This window comes from Aulostomus chinensis, chromosome 4, assembly GCF_037954235.1.
Source record: "Aulostomus chinensis isolate RoL2024-O1b breed Wild chromosome 4, RoL_Achi_v1.0, whole genome shotgun sequence".
Classification (NCBI taxonomy): domain Eukaryota; kingdom Metazoa; phylum Chordata; class Actinopteri; order Syngnathiformes; family Aulostomidae; genus Aulostomus; species Aulostomus chinensis.
Window position 1 is genome coordinate 13,620,071 of NC_141323.1, and position 24,030 is coordinate 13,644,100.

General features: G+C 43.5%; 3 protein-coding genes across 3 annotated transcripts; 1 reads left to right on the forward strand and 2 right to left on the reverse strand.

Annotated features, from left to right (window-relative positions):
* Positions 1-287: 287 nt before the first annotated feature.
* tigarb (TP53 induced glycolysis regulatory phosphatase b) lies at positions 288-12,763 on the forward strand. The gene is made up of 6 exons (XM_086201917.1): positions 288-385; positions 631-668; positions 1,160-1,281; positions 7,341-7,418; positions 7,514-7,624; positions 8,713-12,763. The coding sequence occupies exons 1-6, from the start codon at positions 321-323 to the stop codon at positions 9,124-9,126; spliced, it is 828 nt and encodes a 275-aa protein (XP_086058043.1). The 5' UTR covers positions 288-320; the 3' UTR covers positions 9,127-12,763.
* fgf23 (fibroblast growth factor 23) lies at positions 12,076-14,131 on the reverse strand. Its single transcript, XM_086201919.1, has 3 exons — positions 13,383-14,131; positions 13,161-13,264; positions 12,076-12,602 (listed from the first exon to the last, which is right to left on the reverse strand). Exons 1-3 carry the CDS (start codon positions 13,615-13,617, stop codon positions 12,156-12,158), a joined length of 786 nt encoding a protein of 261 aa, XP_086058045.1. The 5' UTR covers positions 13,618-14,131; the 3' UTR covers positions 12,076-12,155.
* A 975-nt stretch (positions 14,132-15,106) lies between these two features.
* LOC147262754 (fibroblast growth factor 6-like) lies at positions 15,107-21,870 on the reverse strand. The gene is made up of 3 exons (XM_086201918.1): positions 21,228-21,870; positions 20,611-20,714; positions 15,107-19,203 (listed from the first exon to the last, which is right to left on the reverse strand). Exons 1-3 carry the CDS (start codon positions 21,568-21,570, stop codon positions 19,027-19,029), a joined length of 624 nt encoding a protein of 207 aa, XP_086058044.1. The 5' UTR covers positions 21,571-21,870; the 3' UTR covers positions 15,107-19,026.
* Positions 21,871-24,030: the final 2,160 nt, after the last annotated feature.

Genomic DNA, 24,030 nt, shown 5'->3' on the forward strand with positions numbered 1-24,030 from the left:
CATGAAACCAAACATCAGCCCAAACATAAATGTGTATCACTGCAAGAATGTGATAAAACGGTGAGCGACACCACTGTTGTTTCCTGTGAAACATGAAATTTATGACAGGTAAAATAAAAAATGGCAAATTGTGTTAAAACAGCATAATGAAAATGCATCTTCTTTAGTTTAATTCTTTGATTTACTCTTTAAAATAAACTGACAGATTAAATTTCATCTTTCATTTAACAATTTGCAGCCCTTTGTGCAACACACTCAGCTCTGCAATGCGATTTCAGCTACGTCATGACGCAGGAAGGTTACGTCAAGTAGTTGCAGAGATGAGCGAACCCGGAAGTAGCACGACATTGAAAATGTTTACATTTAGTTTAACATTTATCCGACAGTAAGTGGCTCTCTCCGGGCATATTTTGTCTCACATATTGAATGAAGTGTTTTAGTATGGATCAAACGGTAGTTTTAATGTTTTCTTCACAAACCTTTTGTCCTCTCAGGTGACGGTGGCGGTTCTCACACAGTTGTCAAACGTGTTCGTTGTGTTTTATCCTCAGCTGGTTCTGAGATATGAGCGGTCACCGGTAACACATAATTATGTGGTAAATAATCATATTTCTGTTTTTCTTCACACAGTGGAGAAACACAGTACAACAGAGACAAGCTGCTGCAAGGTACGTTGACTAAAGTTCACATTTTCCGCTCCTACGTGGACTTTTTTTTTTCATTTAAAATGCGTTGAAAGTAGTGTTTTATGTTAATTACGGTAATGGAAAGCAAGCAGTGGAAGGTGATAAGGTTTTGTTTTTTGTTTTTTTAATGTACTTACGCTATAAGTTAGAAACTTATGCATTTACCCCAGACTCTATCTCTAAATTGTTTTATTTAAAGAAAAGAAGATTTAAAGTAAAAGTTGAACCAGATTTTTTTTTTTTTTAATTTGGAAATAATTTAATACACCGCTTTGTTGTCATGTTCCTTCAATGATCCTAAGTTGTCAGTGGAAACAACTGCACTTCAATATGACTTTGACTCATTCTAGGGCTTTACAGGGAGCTACACTGGCTTTACTTTTACTTTGCACAATGAACACAGTCCTCTGCAGCTTGTGTATTATAAGATTTCCTGCAGTTTCCATGTTTCCTGACTGTACTGTGTGTTTAAGGTCAAGGTGTGGACACGTCCCTGTCAGAGACCGGCTTGCAGCAGGCTGAGGCCGTGGGTCGATACCTCACTGACATCACATTCAATAATGTCTTTGTCAGTAACTTACAGCGGACTGTCCAGGTAATTCCGGCTTCTTATATTTCATGTTTATCAGTGTGGTCAGATGCATTGTGTGTGTGTGAGTGTGTGTGTGTGTGTGGGGGGGGGCATATCGTGAGGAATATGCCTGCTCTCCTGTCACCTATAAAGGCTGAACAGAGGCTTGTTATTAGCACCACTTCCTCCTGCTATGGGATGGACGATTAATTGAGTTTCAGTCACAATTTCAACTTCCAGCAATCATAAAAACAAAAACCCATCATTTTTTCTGATGAAGGTGGAAGGTTATTAGGTTTTGTTTTTTTTTCCTCGATGAGGTAGATGATTCAGTCAGTCTAAAATCCTGAGTTAGATGCTGGTGACTCCACCATAAACCTACATAACCCGTTAGTCTTACAAGTAGGGATGGGAATCAAAAACCAGTTCTTGCTGAGAACCAGTTCCCAGTGTTTCAATTCCTTGGAATGATTTGCCAATTTTACAAAGGATTCCCTTACCGACACCAGTGGGCACGAATGACGTCCCCACGCACGGTTGCGTAGCTTGCGTAAGCAATGTGCGTGGGGACGTCATTCACCAGTGCGGCCAGCGGGAAATGTTGTGCTCAAGCGGCACAAATACTCAAAAGTTAAGTTACATTTCACGAGAAAGGATGACAACAGGGCAACTTGGAATACTTCATCCAAGGGAGGAAATGCTACCAATGTGCAGAAACATTTGCACACACAGCCTGCGATAACTTTGAATGAATGTCGCATTTTCGATCTGCTCCGGAGTGAATCTCAACCCAGCGGCAGTGGCAACATGAGCACGTCCTCTGCTGTTAATACTGCAGCTAACTGACCAACTGACACTGCCTATCATGTTAGCGCCAGCTCACTGTTGGCTTTGTAAGGTCATGTTACTTCTAAACTAAACAAAGTTTATGCTAACCGACCAGTTTGTTCTCTTTTTCCCAAAAGAGAATCAATAAAGAACCGAATCGTTTATCCAGAATTATAGGTCCACGTCTCCATGGTTCTCACCCACCCCTAGCAACCGCTATCCCATCTCTGCTCGGTGACATCATCTGGGTGTCAGAGAGTAAAGTCAAATCAAAGCAAGAACTTTGGGAGCAAAGTCAGAGATCACAGTCGGTGCTTCAAATGGGAAGTGTGACATCACTGCGTGCTGCAGGATGTGAATTCCATGGTTTGATCTCTGTCATCACCTTATGACACATTGCAGGAACTTGATTCTGAGATTTATGTAAAAGAAAACTCGGCGTCTCCATCAGTACTTCTCAACCTTGGTGCTTCAAAACAACAACAGCTCATCTCAAGTGGACAATAATGCATGCCAAGAATCACCAGCGACACCGTCGCCCAGAGGAGTTTCATGAGAGCAACTGGAGCCACACGGTGGACAGTTTTGAGAGGATGAACCTGCGTCAGGATCTCCTCCACGGCATTTACAGCTACGGGCTGGAGAAGCCTACGGCCATTCAGAGGAGAGCAATTATCCCTTGTGTTCAGGGTTACGACGTGATTGCCCAGTCCCAGTCCGGCACTGGGAAGACGGCCACGTTCGCCATATCTGTTCTTCAGCAGATCAACACAAGACTGAGGGGCACTCAGGCTGTGGTTCTTGCCCCCACCAGAGAACTGGCTCAGCAGATCCAGAGAGAGGTGCTGGCTCTGGGCGACTACATGGGAGCCACCTGTCACACCTGCATTGGAGGGACCAACGTTCGTCGGGAGGCTCAGAAGCTGAGAGCCGAACCTCCTCATGTGGTCATTGGAACCCCCGGCCGCGTGCTTGATATGCTGGAACACAAGCACCTCTGCGCCCGGTTTGTCAGGGTTCTGGTCCTGGACGAGGCAGACGAAATGCTGACAAGAGGCTTTAAACAGCAAATTTACCAGCTGTTCCAGATTCTGCCAAGCGCAGTTCAGGTCATCCTCCTGTCGGCTACCATGCCACCAGATGTTCTGGAGGTCACCAGGAATTTCATGCGTGACCCGGTCAAGATCCTGGTCAAGAACGAGGAGCTGACCCTTGAGGGCATCAATCAGTTCTATATCAACACTGGAAAGGAAGAGTGGAAGCTGGAAGCATTGTGCGACCTGTATAAGACGATGACTATTAGTCAGACCATCATTTTTATGAGTACTCGACGGAGAGTGGACTGGTTAACCAGACAGTTAACTGCCCGGCAGTTTACCGTCTCAGCACTGCATGCTGAGATGGATCAGCATGAAAGAGATCTCATCATGAGAGAGTTCCGCTCCGGGTCCAGCAGAGTCTTGATCACAACTGACGTGCTGGCAAGGGGGATTGACGTCCAGCAGGTTTCCTTGGTTATTAACTATGACCTGCCAACCAATGTACAAAGTTATCTGCATAGGATCGGACGAAGTGGGCGATTTGGCAGAAAAGGTTGTGCCATCACCATGGTGACAGACAGAACCAAGCAAGCCCTGAGCAACTATGAAAGATTCCACAGCACCAGAATCGAGCAGATGCCCCTGGACGTGGCCAATCTTCTCTAGAAGCCTCCGACTACCAGTCGGTTCAGAGCAAAACTTTTGGAGCAAAGTCAGGGATCAGAGTCCGTGGTTAAACCGGAAGGGTGACTTCACTGCGTGCTACAGGAGGGGATCCACAGTTTGAACTCTGTCATCAACGAATGACATTACAGGAACTTGACTCTGAGAGTGATACAAAAGAAAACTCAGCGTCTTCATCAGTCCTTCTCAACCTTGGTGCCTCAAAACAACAGCAGCTCATCTCCAGTGGACAATAATGCAAGCTAAGAATCTGACGTGCCAGCCCGGGGGATTGACGTCCAGCGAGTATCACTGGTTATTAACGATGACCTGCCAACCGATCTTCAAAGCTGCCTCCAAAGGATTGTGCGATTTGGCAGGAAAGGCCATGGTGACAGACAGAACCAAGCAAGCCCTGAGCAACTATGAAAGATTCTACAGCACCAGAATGGAGGAGGTGCCCCTGGACGCGGCCGATCTTCTCTGGAAGCCTCCAACTACCTGTCAGTTCAGAGCAAAACTTTTGGAGCAAAGTCAGGGATCAGAGTCTGTGGTTAAACCGGAAGGGTGACTTCACTGCGTGCTACAGGAGGGGATCCACAGTTTGAACTCTGTCATCAACGAATGACATTACAGGAACTTGACTCTGAGAGTGATACAAAAGAAAACTCAGCGTCTTCATCAGTCCTTCTCAACCTTGGTGCCTCAAAACAACAGCAGCTCATCTCCAGTGGACAATAATGCAAGCTAAGAATCTGACGTGCCAGCCCGGGGGATTGACGTCCAGCGAGTATCGCTGGTTATTAACGATGACCTGCCAACCGATCTTCAAAGCTGCCTCCAAAGGATTGTGCGATTTGGCAGGAAAGGCCATGGTGACAGACAGAACCAAGCAAGCCCTGAGCAACTATGAAAGATTCTACAGCACCAGAATGGAGGAGGTGCCCCTGGACGCGGCCGATCTTCTCTGGAAGCCTCCAACTACCTGTCAGTTCAGAGCAAAACTTTTGGAGCAAAGTCAGGGATCAGAGTCTGTGGTTAAACCGGAAGGGTGACTTCACTGCGTGCTACAGGAGGGGATCCACAGTTTGAACTCTGTCATCAACGAATGACATTACAGGAACTTGACTCTGAGAGTGATACAAAAGAAAACTCAGCGTCTTCATCAGTCCTTCTCAACCTTGGTGCCTCAAAACAACAGCAGCTCATCTCCAGTGGACAATAATGCAAGCTAAGAATCTGACGTGCCAGCCCGGGGGATTGACGTCCAGCGAGTATCACTGGTTATTAACGATGACCTGCCAACCGATCTTCAAAGCTGCCTCCAAAGGATTGTGCGATTTGGCAGGAAAGGCCATGGTGACAGACAGAACCAAGCAAGCCCTGAGCAACTATGAAAGATTCTACAGCACCAGAATGGAGGAGGTGCCCCTGGACGCGGCCGATCTTCTCTGGAAGCCTCTGACTACCACATACCCTTTTCAGTTGTAACACGTTTTAATGATTGTTCATGTCCTTAAATAAACTGTAAAAATGTATTTCTGTCTTTGGTCAAAGTTAATGATGTTGAAATGACTGCCCTTTGCTCTGCTGTATTGTATACATCCAAAAAAAAAAAATCAATTAACAAATATGACGCTGATGGGTGGGGCTGCTCTGGTAAAACCTGTCACGAGAGTTGGTGGGATTCCTGAGCAATGATCTTCAATACAGTTGTTAAGTGAGGACCGCACAACGCTGAAGGAGCCAAACATCACGGAGCTCCTCCTTTATATTCTCTTAAGTTGTACTGCAGTACTGGCTGTGCTATGACGTATTCATCGTGCTGCGTTACCGCGGCGTTGTTTCATTTGTTGGATCACTTCTAGATCAAACTTTCAAACTGAGATGAGAGATTAGTGATCTGATTCAAGCAGAACGACATGGAGACCACAGCTCAAAAACTCATACAATATTAATTTATTTACATCACCTGGTTTCGTGAGTCTTTTTTTATTTTTTTAATTTTTTTATAGATGTAGTCATTTTGTCAACTTCTTCCTGGCTGCCACTCGACCTGTTAGACCTGCAGCTCCAAGACTGCGAACTGTTACACTGGTCCGTCTGTCTTCCTTTGTTAATGGCCCTTTTCTGGCCATGATGATGCAATATACGACTTCCTGCATTGAAATGTTATCCAAATAATGTTTCACAGGGTGTAGTCTGTCCCGACACTACTTTTATACAGACAGATGGCTTCTGAGTCGCCACGAAAGTTGGGACACCTGTAGGGAATGTTTGAATCAGTGGTTAAAGCGGCGTTTGCCTCAGTTTTGCTGAAAAAGCTCTTCATTCCAGTTTTTATAATGTTAACTGATTCTTAAATCCAGAACTTTAAGACTTACTGCGGGCTGTGTGCTGGAATTGAATTTGCTAAAAGAACACACCTTTTTTTGGGGGGTGGAGGGTTGGCGGTGGGGGGTACACTTTATTTCTATCTTTTCCAGAGCCAAACCTTTTCCAGCTGACTGCCTGTTAGCTTAGCGCCATGAATGGGAGTCAGTGGTAAGTGTTAGCGCCTCTTTCAAGTCATCGAAGAAATAAATCCTGGTTTTATTCAGAATGAAACCTCCTCATCCTGTCTCATGGAGCCGGCCATGATTTGTAGAAAGGTTTCTATGTCGGCTTAAATTTTAGGTTTTGCCAAGAATCACAACACCCAGGCAGAGAGGTGCTGTCTATGTATCAGAGCCCAAATCCTGACATGTACTTTTTTTTTTAATACACAACTTGAGTTAAATTAATACCGGCTAAGACCGTTTTGGAGAAAAGCACGTTTGATGACTTTTTTTAGAGGTATGCTAACACTTACCATTCACTACCATTCATTGTGCTAAGCTAATACCGGTGAGCAAATGTGTTTTCTTTAAAAGTCTAGAATGTTGTTGTTTGTTTTTGTTTTTTTTTAATTATCAGTTTAAATTGGGGAACCAAGGGTGTTTTCAACTTTGGACCAGTAGTGTTGTTCTTAAACTGAGTGGCGGTCAAATTTAAACTCTTTCACATCATTTCAGACAATGCTCCAATTCTATAATTTCATTTGTCAGACGCTGTTGTCCAAAGCGACGTACTCCTTCACATCCCTATCCTCACTGTTGTGGAGATGTTAATTGTTTGCATGGTCACATTGTGGGGCTTCTCCTGTCTTTTAAGAAATGAGATGAAGTTTTACTTTCCACTGAATACTTTTAAGTTAAAGTATTTAGTGGATCTCTTAAGCAATTGTGGAAATGTTTGTGTTTGCAAGTGTTTCCCGTAAGCACGAAAGCAAAGGTCAAATCCGTTAAAAAAAAAAAAAAAAATCTGTTGTTTAGTTGTGAAGTTAAAAAACAGGATGCAAGTGAATGACTCTCACATTAGAAACAGTTGTGCGAACATTCACGTCTCTGTGGTCTTTGACTCACTGATGCCGATGCTGATGAGGGTTTGTTTTTTTTTCTGTCCACAATAGATTCTTTTAGCACATGTAAATGTAGCGAGTCAGTAATTTCCAGGTTATGTTTGTGTCATCAGACAGCTGAAATAATCCTGAGGAACAACACTCACTCCTCCGGCACAGAGATGGTTTTGGAGCCGTTACTCAGAGAGAGGGTGAGGTCCGCCAGCATTAAGCTGCTTTTAGATACCAGACTTTTACCTGCAGAATAGTAGTTTCTCAAAAGAGCTTTAATTTGTTGTTGAATTAGGGTTTTGGTGTTGCCGAGGGGCGGCCGAAAGAGGATCTGAAGAAAATGGCCAACGCTGCCGGACAGTCGTGTCGTGACTTCACCCCTCCAGGAGGAGAGACGCTAGAACAGGTGAGTCCCACACTGTCAGAACTCACCTTTTAGTCTTTCATTTTCTCACTGGCTGGAAGTTGAAATTAGGAGCTCACGTTCAAGAAGTTATTGCTTGTACAACAGCGCCATGCAGTGATCATTGTTGGTCACTGCGTTTGAAAAACTGCCTAAAAATAAAATACACCGACTAATGCTACACAGTTCTCATAAAACTCACTTTAAACGGACAAAACACACTAATTAAACATCAAAGCTAATGGAAATGTCATAGCTGTTGGCTTAACTTAGTCTCTATTAAGAGGAAATTCATAGAAATAAGAAAAAGTCCCCATGGTTCATTTCTCTGCTATTTTAATGTTCACGCTTTGCTACATGTGGGTGCTGCTCACTGAGCTTGTAATATCACTTAAAAAAAAAAAATTAAAAAGAAAATCAGATTTATTTTGAGTTTTGTGACAACACACCAATGAGGAAACTTTAAAAAAAAAATAGTTTAAAGGCTGAGCAATGTTAACTCCAGTTCAGAGGGCCACGAGACAAATTTGCCATTTTAATGTTTAATTTGGCTTGTCAGGTTTTAAAAAAAAGAAAAATCATGATGACAACAGGCGTAGCCATGAAAGCAGAAAAAACAAATAATTGAAAAGTGATCACTTTGTGTGTGTTCCTTTCTGTAAAGTGAAAGTTCTCTTTCAATAAATAGGATCTCTAGGTGCTAATTAGTTTTCCCAATGTGATCTGGCAGTTTGCACACGAGTTTGACCATTAATTTTTCTGTCTCAACCCTCCAAGGGAGAAAGTTGGGGTTCCAGTATCCGACTATCTTCATTGATCACTTCTGTTGATTATTTTCTCGATGAATTTGTTGTTTTTTCGACACGTCACTGTTTTTACCAAAAGTACATCAATCAGAATTTCATTGAGCAGAACACTTTTGCTCTTAAGAGTTCCAAGAATTGATTTTATTTTTTTAATCAGTGCTTAGGTTTCTTATTTTATTCTTAGTTGGCACAGGAACTCAAAAGTATAGAGAAAAACATCTGCAAGGAATCTTTGTGCTTTGACCGTCCTCCTCTAAGTCCTAGTTCATGTCACCTTGCTCTCAGGTGAAGCGCCGTTTCCAAAAATTCCTTAAAGTCCTTTTTGGGCAAATGTTAGATGAGCACGGCCGGTCAGGACCGAACGGGTCACCACCTGCAGATACCGCGATCGGAGCAGCGGCGGCTGCCAGCTCTGAGGTTGCTGCTGACGACGGTCTTCGGGGAGTGTCCGTCCACGTCCTGGTGGTCAGCCATGGCGCCTACATCCGTGTAGCTATCAGACACCTTATAGAGAACTTGAAGTGTTCGCTGCCTCCAGGGTCGAAGACGTCCCAGCTGCTGTCACCGTGTCCCAACACGGGCATCAGCCGCTTCATTCTCACCCTGAGCCAGTCTGGGTCTGGCCCGGTCCTCTCTGCTGCTCGGTGCGTTTTTACCAACAGAAAGGACCACCTCGAGACCCTCGCAGCTGCTGAGTAGAGGAAGATCAACGCAGAGCTCCAACTGTGTGCATGAGCACCGAGCGCTAACAGAGCCATGATGAACAACAACGTTGGGGGGGTGGAGACGGAGGCTGAGTCCTCAAAGTTGAGCTGCAACAATGCAAACAGGGTAAATCAAAAATGTTCTTTGTGTTTCACAGTGGAGTTCCAGTCATAGCAACCCCCACTAGTGCAGTACTGTATTATCAAAGCACACCATCCTCCTCTCAACTGTAGGTCGCTAGGGACTCGTGTCACTACGTTGTTTAGCTGTTTTAATTTATTGCTACACCAAAGTCTGATTATTTAATGGTTTATTGAAGTCTTGTGTGGCTTTTGTGTCTCTTGCGATGGTCATGATGCTGCCCATTGGAACCTGAAGTAAAGACTGAACCCTCAAACCACCTCTTTTCTTGCTGAAAGTCAACACACTGTATGTCTTGTACTGTTGATTGATTCAGTTGCAAATCCTGACATTTTAGTGCAAAGTATTCAAATTGTTATGAATGTGAAGATCAACTGCCCTCTACTGGTTGAGTGGAGGAAATAGTTGGTATGTGTACCTACCATTTGTTGAAATGACGTCAAGTAATTTGGCAAAACCTTGTAGTTTTCACAATGACCTCATTTGATTGCTGTTTCAGTGCATTTTGTACGTGTTTGGTTACGACTTTGATGCTGTTGCTTCAGTAAAAATGATCAAATATTGTCGCGCACAGTGGACGATCATGGCAAAGGCATCTGAAGTGGTGGTTGTTAATCCTCTGGTTTTAACCGGTTAACCTCTCATTTCTCTGGCAGAAACCTACTTAAAATAGTGTAAATAACCTGTGGAGTTCCCCAAGGATCAATTTTAAGGCCTCTGCTTGAATTTTTAAATCAGCTTATGACCCCTTACTTCTTCAGGAGACACCGATTTTCCCCTCTTTAACCACAGTACGCCGATGACAAGCTACCTTTTATGAGGCATGTCCTCCTGATGACTAATTATTGTTAGTAATGATTTGATTGTGGTTTCTGGATCTCACACAGAATTTTAAAGAATAGAACTGATATTTTAGTCACAGCTTCTAAGGCTGAGAGAGAGAGATAATTGGGTCATAAAGTTAAGACCAGGTTTTTACCTCAAGCCAGTTAGACGGAAACTTTATCTTTGACTCTGATATGTCAAAAAGAGTTAGAAAAGGAGATGGGATTTCTAAGTGACGCAGAGCGACTGTTGTATCCAGCAGGCTGGATACCAGAATGTTCTCCTAACTGGTTCTCTTGTAGGAAGTTATGGATTCAGAACTGTGCTGTTCGAGTGCTGACTAGGACCACGGAGAGGGACCCGTTTGAACTTGGTTGATTGTCACGTTCTGTATTGATTTTTTTTTTTTTTTTTTTAAGCTGTGTTTAAAGAACAAGTCCAGGTCTCGGATCTTTCTACTCGCAGACCCACAAGTCTTTTAGTTGTTCCTAAGTGTTCCATGTTGTTAGACAATCTGCCTGAGGGGTTGATGTACAAAAACTTCAAACCTGCCTCTGTAGTCTGGCGTTTGATTAAAACAATTAATGGCAGTTATTTAAGTGTATTCATGTTTTACTCTCTCTTGTTTGCGTTTGTTCGGTCTCTTATCAGTAATCTGTAAAGCGCTTTGAATTGCGCCCGTCTGTCGGGAAAGATGCTATTCTGATAGAGTCGTTGATAGGAACAACATGTTCACTTTTATGAGGTCAAAAGGTCAACTGATGACGCTGACCAACTGAAACAGTCAGGAAAAGCAAAAAAATGGCACTGGAGTGTATTTTTAGGGTAACGTGACTCGTGCGCCTGTGAGTTAATTAGGCCGAGGAGGTGGGAAAGTAAGAGAATGTGGACTAACGAGAGGAAGTGGGTCAATGTTAAACCAGCTCACCCATTCATGACTTCCCCTCGCACGTAAACCACTCAAGAGTCGGAAAACAAGTGACACCCAACACGTTTTCTCTCTGTTTATTTTGTTTTAAATTCAAGAAACGTTCCATCTACAACTCATACATTCGAATACAAACTGTTGTCTTATATGTACATGTAACTGTAAAGCATTCATATAAATATCATAAATAACATTTAAGGAATGGATTTAAATAAATAAATACACTAAGGGACTGGTGTTTGTGTTTGCTGGTGGTGTCCAGCACCTGGAAAATCGCACATCAAGAGTTCAGCTTTGATTTCGGTTAAGATTATTTACTCTGTTTGTAAGTTTTGCTTTTGTTTGTTTGTTTTTTAATTTGCGAAGAAATCAACGAGCGCGATGTTTGGAATAGTTCTTTTCGGTTCAAAATGTAACGAATTGAATTAAAACTTTACTGTTTCCAACCTAGTAAATGTACGACTTTAAAAATACAGGTAAAAATCTAACTACTAAATACTACTAAAGTGTATATTTCAAGATTCACACGAGTAGACGGAGTCTCCAGACACGTCGTCCAAACTAAGCCAGGCTTCTGTCTTGAGTCACTTTTAAATGTGGGTTTCTCAGGCCGGCTGTGAAACCCTGAATCCAAATAGACCACAACAGCGCAGGATCTGGTTCTTCCAACATCCACACTCAATTAAATTGCAGCTCTTTGGAGAAAAAAAAATGGCAGCGTCCAATATCAGGAATCTACAAATATAGTAAATGTTTCAGAGGGGCAAAATAATGTGATGTACCATATCATTACACTGTGTCAATCATCTTCTCTCATCAAACCTGCTTTTGAATGTACAAAATATAGAGATTCCAGCTAAAATACACCTCAAAACCTATTAAAATGGATAAAAAGACAGAGGAAATTTAGGGTTGACAAGCTAAACTGTGCAAAAGGGGCTTCAAGTCTAATAGTTTGTAAATTCAGTGTTTAAACACACTGCTTTTCTGAATGAGCGATGCTGAGTGAAAAGACATTGTGTGACGTACAAGGTTGAATCCTTTCAAAATAAAACGATCAGGTTGAACTTAATAACTTTGGAATAATTTTTTTTTTTAAATGAAATAAAAGGGTCAGTGAGGACAAGAATCACCCCATGGTGCCGGAGCTCCGGGGGCTGGCGGGGTTGGATGAATGCACGTTCCAGGGGTCGTGGGTAGCCGGGTCCAGTGGCGTCTCCCTGGACACGTTGCGCCCGTCATCCCCAAACTCCACCTCCATCTCCAAGTCGGTGTCATCCTCCGGAACAGCCCTGGAGTCTGACCCCTCCTCGGTGTGACCCATGTAGACGTTGTGAGGGTCAGAGGGATCCACCACCTGGTTCCTCTTCTCCCTGTGCAGCAGGAGGCGCTCCAGCGGAACCGTGTTCTTCTTGGGGAGGAAGAGGGAGGTCTGCGGAAGGTTCTGGCCCGCGGAGAACACCTGCCGGGAACCCTCCAGGTTAAAGAGGATGCCGGTTCTGGTGGAGTAGTACACGTCCCTGTTGTTTTCCAGAAGTTTGTGGTTGAAGAGGCAGTCGTCCCTGAGGCAGATGGGCTGAGAGGAGGAGGAGGAGAGGATGAAGTAAAGTGTTAAACCTCATTTACCACCCAGATTCATTCAATTCAACTCAATTTCTACAAATCAGTGACTTTTCGTGTTCTATTGCGCCGGTAAAATTCCTTAGGATTTGACTAATTATCTGCTTTGGGCACGATAAAACACTTACTACATGTATTTTATTTAAGAAAGAAGTTGATGAAATCATTTAATTATCGACAACAATAAAACAAAACAAAAAACTGGTTACATTTTTTTAGACCTGCAGCTGTAGCGATGATTGTGCGCAAAAAGTGTAAAAACCGAAACAGAGAAAAGAAAGTAACGTTTAAAAAGTTAGATTTAGTAACAATAAATCATCCCAAGTGTATATCACGAATAAGCAAATGGCAATTTAACGAACTGAACGAGTTTTGTCTGGTAGATGTTTGTGCGTAAAATGGTGCGTAAAATCTTTTTTTTTTAAAAGGTACCAAGAAAAAGGGACTCAAAATTAAAAAGTCCAGCATGATGAATCTATTGAGTTAATAATAATAAGCAGTAGTATCGTCTTACAGAGCTGAACGGGTTGCCCTCCTGGTCCATGCACAGGTAGCGGCTGCTCTTGACGCCCAGGATGGCGAAGCGCTCCCTCGTTTCAGCTCTCAGTAAAATCACACCTGCAGGGAAATAAGAACAATGAAATGTTAAAGTTTTTCTTTTTTTTTTTTACGTAGGCACGTTCTGAGGAAAGAAACAGTGATATCAACAACAAAAAATGTATTTGTATAAACCTACTATATGAACTTCTGGTGGTAGATTTGCGCACGGTGCCATCCAATCTGATCTCCAAGTAGAAGTTGTTGAGGTCTGTGGAAGTCTGCAGGTGAACGTATCTCCTTGGGTTCCCCCAGTTGGATCCAACCAGAGGTGAAGGGTTCGGGACCGTTTCCCCGAAAGGGAGTCCCTGGAGGACCGCGAGTAGGAGCGCCAGAACGGCGTCCCTCAATCCAAGTCTCTTGTTGACGTCCATCCTGAAAGCGAGCCCGGCGGTTTTCCTCCCTTGAGAGCTGCTGGAAGGTTTCAGATGCTCTGTTGTCTCAAAGTTTGAAGACAGTTCCTATTTAAAGACCCCGAGTGCCACTCCTGCTCACATCCTTTGCGTAAAAAAAGAAAAGAAAAGAAAAAAGAAAAACTCGCCCCCAAAGCAGCTGGGTGTGCTGCAGCGGAAGGGCCACTTCCACCTCTGTCTGTTTATCCTGATGAGCTCGCTCAGAAAACAGGACCCTTATTTTTAGAGACTCATCCACCTTAAATATGATTTCCTCGTGGGCTGAGTCCATTGGTTGAATTAACTTTGTTAAGTTTGTAAACGTGTGTTGGGCAATATTAAAGCACACACACACGCACAGACGCACACACACATCTTAAAACAGACTTTTTTTTTTTTCGTCAAATCTAGAAAATTCAAATGCATTTTGGGCTTTTTTTCTAAGCAACTGCATTAACAAACCTCAAAATTCCCTATAAAATGTGGTAAAAGTGTTTTAAATTTAGCTGGGGGGAAAAAAAACTGACCGAGTTGCTGCTTTTAGGCACCTGCACGACTCAACACTTCCACCGTCTTACCAGCAGATGGCGCCACTCCCCAATTCAATGTAGCACTGCAAGCCTCTGGAAAGTTACCGTCCCCTTAGAGGGGAAACTGTTTAGACGCACAAGATTCAGGATAAGACACATTTAGATCCATTCCAGACATAGTTTACTAAATAAATTTGGCAAAATATTAATTTTCCTCACAAAAAAATCTTCAGATGTACTGAAAAATCCCAGAAGCCATGAAGTCATTTTTTTTTAATGTACAGTTTTACGACTGAATGCAAGCTCTCACTTTAAAGACAGTTGTAATTGTGTGCTGGAGGCTTTCCCACTTGTGCACATGTAGCCTTCACACTGGCGATGGGACTCCATCCGATTTTTTTGACGTCGGCAATGTTATCGTTTATCGGTCTGATTCTTCTATGGTTATCAGTTCATTTGACTTAAAACCATCTAAAGTCTAAAGCAAGGCTCCCCAAACTTTTCAGTTCAGGACCCTCATCATAAGTGTGGCAGAGACTAGGGGCCCCCACTGTCCCCAGAGGTGGTCGAAGTGTACAAACTTAGCATGCTCATGCACTCATAGGCCATTTAGAACACGGCCGTAATTAAACAGATTAAAGTTAAAGAACAGATCAATTCAAATGTTTTAGAAACACGAAATGCTTTCTTAATGTTTTTTTTTTTTTTAATCTTTTTTTATTATTATTTGTTTCGGTTAATCCTCTTGTGCCCCCGACGTCTGGGTACATGAAATCATCTCAGCAGCGCTTCTTAAAAGGATGCAGTTTCACCCTTTTCAAATGGATACAACCTAATTTCACATTTGCAAAATGAAACTAAACGAAACTAAACGCACCCAAATCTGAGATGAACTGAGCAGAGATGGAGACTCGACCGGCGACTAGTTAAAAAATCTTTTATTGGTATCTCAGGAATACAGTAGACTGCTGTGCACAGCACATACGTACAAAAATAAAAGGAGAAAACTTTAATATCCTTACTTAGCATTGTCTGTTATCGGAAACAAACAGCTGTTGTTTGTTTCTTCTACATTTACAGTCATCAGCAAACCAAAACTAAGGCAGAAGGTGAGGTATATGAGAACAGAGATGAGAGGAATTGAGTGGACGCTCCCATTTTGTGAGCAAAGAAACACATGAATTGTACCCCCCGGTCAAGCTTGGGGCTCATGCATGCCAACAGTACAGTGAATATTGAAGTATTCCTCACCTTTAAAGGATTTAAATGGATCTATAATAAGCTGTGGACAGACAAAAACAATGTGGATAAAGGTTTTGGTCAAAGCTGAAGGGAGAGCTTTCGGTTTCACTCTGAACGCCTCGTTTCTGAATCTATACGTCTGGAGTCCGTTCATCATCTGTATAATATCCTCAAAGTCCATTTGTTCCTTCGGAAACCTCAGGTATATTTAATTTTTTTTTTTTTATAAAACCCTTCTTCCAAGTTTATTTTCTGTTAAATCCCTCAAGAACAATGAGAAAATGGACTTTTCTTTTAGATAGGGCGTGGACTAGCAAAAACAAGCTAACAGGCTACAGGGGAGCTAACGGGCTATTGCTATCTCTGCAGATATTTCACACATTTAGGTGTTGTAAGATGGATGAAACTAGCCTTCCCCTGCAGGCTAGACGATGGATGCTTCCATCATCTAGTGGAGGTGTGCTGCCTTCAAATGGAGCCCGTGTTCATGACTTATGAACTTGGCGATTTCTGAAAAATTTCGGCTTATATGGTCTCTTCCCGTGAACATGGCGACATAGTCTGAAGGCAGCAGTATACGAAAATGACATTTTCCAGCCGTATGTATGAGGAATCAAGGCGTTAGAACCCAGATTTTTTTTTTTTTGACATGAGAGAACTCACTTTTTTTTTAAAACACCAATCAAGATGTCGGTAATAAGGTGCTACAAGAGACGTTACACATCTTGATTGTGCGTCAGGCGAGAGAAGTGCTCATTGCTGTGCATGCGTAATGTCCTGATTGCTTTTTTAACTTGCTGCTTGCTGATTCCTCATGCAGCCTCGTCAACGACAGCAGCAACAAGTCTTTTGAAACTTTGAGCTCAATGTGTAGCTGAGGCCGGACGTTATATCCGCTCTCCGGCGGTTTCTTCGGTGAGAATAATACTGCGATGAGGTGACACCGTGGTGAGAGGTACCCGGCAGCACACAAGGGAACGTCCTGAGGATGGCTGGAACGCCGTCCTGCAGGAGTCAAGTGCAGCAGGAGAGGAGACGCTGCCTGCACTAACTCTGCAGATGTCTCCTCCCCAGAAATATCCCAACACAAGTACTTGGAAAGGGGGTGAAGGGGTGGGGGGTTTTGAGGTGGGGGGGGGGGCAGTGTGTGGCGGAGCTGTATTTCAAAGAGATGGGGCTCTGAAACTCAGAGGGAGAAGATGGATTGTTTCGAAATAATTGCAATCTAGTGAAGCTCGTGGTTTGGGAGGCTGCTGATGACTCATCTTGGGGACAACCATCAGCTCCAGAAATCATGTGTGCTCGTGTAAAAAAATAATCTTGTGTATGCATCAAAAAGATACTTCAAATGCCTATTTCATGGAAACAGTACGACCTATATAGCAGACCACTCTGGCCACCGGGGTGGGGGCCAAAGCTGGTCCATGACTCTGACCTTGAACTAAAAAAGGCTGAAAGAAGAGGAGGAAGCTCCTGGGTGACAGCGGGAATCCAAGGTCCCTGGGTAAGGGACAGGCAGAGGTGGGTGGTAAGGGGCGATACGGCGGTTCAGGGGGGAAGGGGTTATGCTCAGGTATGTGGGGGGGCTGCCTGTCATCCCGGCAGATCCACATTCTTTCAGACGCTCTGACAAACAACAAAGACAGCGAGCCGGCTCCCTCGCAAACGTCTTTCCTGGATTGAAATAGTTCCCCTTCCTCTCCAAACACAAGAACCCATGATGGGGGTTGAGGAGGGGTGTATGTGGGGGGGGGGGGGGGGGGGGGGGGGGCTGAAGCTGCATAAGCAGGCGGACTTTAGAAGATTCTTCAGCCATTGAGAGAAGAACCATCTTTGGAACATGTAGCCACATATTGGTCCACATGGAAACAGCGAGTTTGCAAAGCATTTTCAGCTTTGTCAATAAACCGCTGCGCCGCACAATTCTGATTATTATACATTCCAACATGGCCGACACTTTACAATCAGGAGACATTCTTAGGCTTAGTTATATATTTAAGCACAGTTAACCATTTATTAATGCTCTCTAGGACCCTTATTCTCAAGTGAGAAACATGTAACACTTCACCCTCACCTCCCCCAGATTTACCACCTTAACAAACACTTAACTAAGCGTTAATAACCATCATTAATGTGCCCTTATTGTAAAGTGTTACCGAAGAGGTTCTTTTTGTGTTAAATGTCTGGCCTCCATGCGCATTTTTACCACTCAAATCGAGCTCAGAATCAACCAAAATGAGATGGTTTGGCGTTCCTCCAGTCCTCCAACTGCACTGTCCTTCACTCCTTTGTCTCGACTCATCTGTAATGACATGAAAACTATCGGCTCCCAACACCTCGCTACCACTGCAGTGCTGCTGCAGAGCTCACAGACGAGCGTGGGGGATGGCCCGGGGCGCACCCATACTCCACCAAACACATCGGCACCACAATATATCAAAGAAACGAACGCATGATTCTTACCAACAACCCCCCCCCCCCCCCCCAAAAAAAACAACAAAAAAACACAACAACATTCAGGAACCATCAGCGATGGTCTCTGTGCGACCTGAACTCTTGTTTGCCTCGTGCAGGCTACGGTGACGAAGCAGCGTAAGAAGCTCCTTCTTTTACATTTGCAACTATTTACATTGTTTTTCATTGGTTTCATGGACATCATTTTCAACAGCTGCTGTTGGCGCACGAAAGCTTTGCGATTCAGAAACCCGCATTAGGAGCTCTGTCCAAGAAGATGTGCAGATACGTTTCTGCTGTGCGTGCTAGCCACTCTTTAAATGTTTGTGCAAGCCAGGTCTCCGGGGTTTTCACTCGGACAGGTAAGCATTCCACCCTGTTTATTTGGCGATAGCATTCAGAGAAACTCGTGGCCTTGCGCCAGTCTCTCCCACCCCACGTCTATGGCCGACCGCTCTCTGGTCTCAACCACAGATTGTATATTACTTAATCGATCTAATTACGGAAAAGAAAATAAACCAGAGATAGTCTATCCCCCTTCGGAGGCCCTCTCCGGAGTGTCAGCCCTATTTCTGACTCCAGCGGGTGTCTCTTACATGCAAGTTTAAGGGGGCCACAAGTGGGAACACCAAGGCACCTTTAAATCGTGCAGCAAAAGTAGTGCAGTTAAGTCCTCGCCACCCTTCCGTCCCACCCCCGCCGCCGGATTGAGCAGGGGACCATCAAAAGGTTTGAAAGAAATTATAAACTTAGCAGATATTTCAGCAGAAGTCCATGCATCCCTTCGTCTAGTAAAATGGCTGTTTGAGGTAATAAAAAGTATTCATTTCACTCTTTACACGCACAGGATATACTGCAGCTCTTCCTCCATCTCAAAAAAGGAAGTGACACGTAGCAAGCACCAAGTGAGACAGGCAAAGGCTCCCCGTCCATAACCATAGAAACAATAAGCAGCACAGTATGGCATACATATACAAAGATAGCTATCCAAATATACACATATATAAACAGAATAAATATTTGTGGGTTGTTTTGTTTGTTTGTTTGTTTGTTTGTTTGTTTTTCTTATCTGCAGTCCACTGGTGTCTACATCATGAATATGCATTTCTATATTACCTGGAGGAACATCCGCATGTGCAAATTACTGAGTTATTGCCAGTTTCAATCATAGTCGAGGGAGGAAATGTGTGACAGTCATGGCGGTGGTGGCCTTGTTGCCTCTCTTTACACGGCCGTGCTTGCTGAGGGCGATGTAGAAGCCCTTGTAAACAAAAGACTCGTAGGCATTGTAGTTGTTGGGCAGCAGCGTCTCCTTGAACTTGCACTCGTCACCGAAGACTCTCTGAAGAACAGACAGAGGACAGACGTAGGATGAACATCGCAGCATATGCACACTTGTCCACGTGACTCGCACTCTGGCACGCCGCCCGACTAGAAAGCGTGTTGGGGGTGGGGTGGGGGGACTGGAGGAGGAGGCGGCATGTTGCAAAAGAAATGGCCTTTTTAATGCAGATACCAGCTGCCTGTACTTTTACTGTTGAACTTGTAAAAAAAAAAAAAAAAAAAAAACTTTCCCCAAGTGGGCGAACTAGAAATCTGTGCATACATTTGAATATCGCCGTCAATCAAAAGTTGGAATGGTGCTGAAGGAAGCCTGATGAAAGTGACAGGATGTTACCAGCGGGAGGGCACAGGGACCATTCACTTTAATGAGTAAGACATTCAAAATACAATAAAACAACGATTAAAAAGAAGGATTAGTCCAGTGAAAAGTAACTCATATTTTCTTCAATTAGATTTTTTTTTAAATTTCTATCTTTAATCTATTATTTTTTTAAATAAAATCTTCATAATTTTTTTTTTTTATCAGTTTTGACTTCTTTTTTTTGTCTGTTTAAGTTTCAGTGCAATCACCAAGATATAAAATTGCTATATTTTGGTCGATATTTTTTCCAGTACAAAAATAATACTGAACTTTTGCGCACCGAAACACTTGACTTATCTCAGTTGTACTATATTGGATTTTTATTATTTTTTTTAACCATTTAAAAAAAAGTTTTTAAAAAGTTTACTTTCACAAAGGGCAGCCATGCAATAATTTGTTGATGCACCGGAAAGTCAAAATTATCATTTAAATCCAAAGCTCTCTGATTCAAGCAGCAGCGGAGAATCAGAGAGCTTTTACTTTTAGATTTGTGACACTTTTCAACATCCAGTGTTTTTAGAGACATTCTAGTCCGTACGCTAAATCTATACTAAATACAATTAAATGCAAATTACTTTTTACTTCCACCATCAAATTAAAGTGCAGGCGGCCGAATTAAATCCTCCTAAATTCTCCCAATAAAGCAAAAAATTCACCAACTAGCTTCAAGAACATTGAAACAAGTTTACATTTTCTGACTTAAAGTTTTATGGGAACGCATGTTTTATTCAAGCCATCCAAGATAAAAACTTTTTTAGATTTTTCCACTAAAAGACTCATATTTATTTATGCTTTTTTTTTGGGGGGGGGGGATGTTTTCCAGATTTTTTTTTTTTGTTACCTCAAGTTTATCAGCTTTTTTTCTTGAACTTGTGAGGAATAAATGCAAGAAATATGTAAGATCCTGTTATTTGATCTTCCTGTATATGCCCCCCCCCCACACACACACACTTTAAACCCCCCTCCATAACATCAGAGCATATTAATAACACAACAGCGCTCATAAAGATGCGGCATGAACTCATCTTACACTCCCAAACGTACCGTTCCGTATAACCTTCCCCTGCTGTTCATTGCGACAAACAGCTCACTCCTCACCCCGAATAAGCTGATCACTCCTCGGTCAACGGTGGAGATCTCTATGAGACCTAAACGAAACATAATGTTAGAGAGTCACACTGCGACTGGAGCCAAAGTGGAGTAAGTGGCCTCTGCAGTAGCGGCAGCGGCGGCAGCGGCAGCGGCGGCACGGATGATGATGATGATGGTGGTGGTGGGTGTAACCTTGCAGGTGCACTGCGACTAAAGGATGCTCGGTTAACCCTCTGAATATCCACCTATGATGCTTTAGGGGCGTCTTTACCGTGAAGTGTGTTAGTGTATGTGTGTGTGTATGTGTGTGTGTGCTGCGGCAGCGGGGACGCGGGGTAAAAATAAGTCTAAACTGCATTCATGTCATGGTTTTGGCTTCGCGCTGCACGGATGCGAGGCTACTCTTTTTTCTTTTTTTTTTTTGCTTGAGCAAACTTTCCGCCGCGCCGACACCTCTGATTAAATATCATGCAAGACGAGTCACCCTCCAACTTTCACGCATAAGCTTGCGCTCCTTTTTTTTCTTCTTGTTTCTGGTACACGTCAGCGCTTTGCCGGATGCAACTCACTGTATGGGTTCTCATTGTGTGCACCGCTTATCCCGCCGTCCGGGAGCACCTGCAGGTGAAACCCAATGCCCACGTTGCAGTACAGGCGCCGCACTCTTTTGATACCCTGCAAATAGTCACTCTCCCAGTTCAGCTCCGATTTGCCCCCAGTTATACCCAGATAGGAGCGGGAGAAGAGGGTCTCCCATCTGTTTTCCAGTAAAGAAGTCGCGTTAGTCCTCCTCGGGAGCGGATAAGATGAAACGATCCCCACGAGACAAGTCCACAGTACAAGAACTGCTGGCAGCGTCCGGTGCGTCCTGGCCCCGCTCATGCTGGCGAGGTGCCTTTGCGCAATGGCCATCCAATTTACCTGCGGGGCTGGTCACAGTCACCTGCCCTAAAAATGCACCTCTTCTTATGTTTTGTCCTTTGGCATGATGGTGGTGGTAAAGGCTTTTTTTGGGATCAAAGCAGATCAAGGCCCCATAGCCTGAGATCTGAGCAGGAGGAGAGGGACGGAGCGCGTCGGAGCTTGAATTGGTGCCGGTGGCGATGATCATCTTTCGCCGCTCCGCGCCTCGTTACAGGCAACGCTGGGCCGTGGAGGGACACCACTCACCGCAAAACCAGCTCACCTTGCCCCCGCACTCTCACATCCTACAATGACATCACGGTGAAGTCACCGCTGCAACCCCCCGTCAAGAATGGGAGATGGGAGGAGGAGGAGGAGTAGGGGGGAGAGAGAGAGAGAGAGACAGAGAGAGAGAGAGAGAGAGAGTTACAGGACCCCGGCAGCGGCAGCTCTGATTGGAATGATGGGGGGTGCTGCACTTCACACCCGCGCAGAAGCACCATCATATGAAGGGTTTCCTGTGTTACCTTTCAAAATAAAAGCCAAGGAAGAACGTTCGCATCTAATAAGGTCACCCATGAGAGCAGACGTTTTAATATTCTGTGGATTTGACGATACATGGTGTCGTTCACAGAGGACAAGCTATATGGTTTATAGATCAAAATGTATTTTAATACCACATATATATTTAAACTTAATTATTTTTCTAACTGTCTGCAGGCAGGCTTGAAAACTCTATAACTTTTTCCGTAACTGAGTTAAAATTTCACTTCTCTACTATTTCTGAAATGTTTGTGCGCATATGTAAAGTCTGGCTGTATTATTTTTCCAAAAAGTATCCAAATGATTTTTTTTTCTCAAGATTTTGAGAATCGTCTGTCATCCGCTGGAAACTCCAGCCAAAAGAACAAATTTCTGCTGTAATTAAGCCAGAAATATAAATTGTTGATCCATTGAAGTCACAACAAAACACCTGGAGAGCAAAGCTGACATCGAGGGTAAATATTGAGACCGTTCAAGGATGTCCTGATGTACATCAAACAAAAGGATAGTAACAAGTGCTATTTGACTTAAATGACCAAATCTGAATTTTACCAACATCGACAGCATTTGAAACTAGTTTTCCATACACAAATTGAAGGACATGAATACTAGACACACAGCTGAAACAATAAAGTCATTTATTAGGAAATATTCGTCTAGAATCTCATCTTATAACAGGTAATGATTAAAAGTGGTGAGCCCCCAAATTGCTACTTAGGTCGTGATATTTAAGGCTTTTATTTTGGAGGCAAACTAAACAATTTTCCCACTCCTCTTCTGTCTAACTGTAACTGACTTGCAGCGGCTCACATGGGAAAGCTGCAGGGAGGGTGTGTGTGTGTGTGTGTGTGTGTGTGTGTGTGTGTGTGTGTGTGTGTTTGACTTTCATTGGCGTTGAGCAATCATGGGATAGATGGATGGATGGATACTGTGTCCAGAACCCAAATCGGGACGGTGGTCATATGTCCTGGCAGCCTGCTGCCTTATTTAGAGGGAAGGTGTAAAAACAGTCCCAGGAGAGCAAATGGCAGTGCTGTCTGACACGTCCTTAGCTGTTTGTTCAGGAAGTTTACACAGCCAAATATTTTTGCCTGGTCAGATTGCAGCTAGAATAAAATAACCTGCATGAATCAAATACGCCGCATTAAATCACTGAGTTCTGGCGCCGCCGCCACTGCTGCTGAAATTAACCAGCAGAAAAATCATTAATTAGTGATTTGTTTTCCTTAAAAAAACAACAACAACAACAACAAAAATCCCCACTTGATTAAAAAACGTTAATGTATTCCGAAAATTTTGATTAAATGCTGTGTAACTGAAATAAGGTTTAGTGTCCCTGACATCCCTGTTTGCATCCCGTCCTGCAGGAAGCTTGTAGGGGACGCCGGCTCGGGGGAATTCCCAACGTGTCACAGAGCCCCACGATGCTGGGGCCCTGAGGTGTTCTCTGCTGCTAAGGAGCCTCAAGGCCCCTCTCAGCAACCGGAGAGGTTTTGTTGCTGACAAACAGCAGAGACAAGACAGCTCATGAGGGAAAAACAACAAATAAACATACGGCTTCTTATACATCCAAAATAATGGAGATATCTGTATTTACAAATGTTAGCGTGCCACAACTGAAGAAAGGCGAGCAACATGGTGCTGCGAGTGCGTGTATCTTTTTATTCTGGTCCAATTTGCCTTGAATTATTGATTAAGACTAAAAAAAAAGAAAAAAAAGAACGTTCCTTCATAGAACCGTTCCTCCAAAACACCAGCAAGGAAATGGAGTGAACAAGGTCTTTTTAGTCCCAGCGGAGCGAACAAACCGAACAGCAAATTAATGAGACAGGTTCTTGATTTGCTGCGTAAGCACGTGGCTCTGCAAATCCGGGCAACCAATAGCCTGAATAGACAAAAGCCCCGGCATATTGACAGAGTGAAACT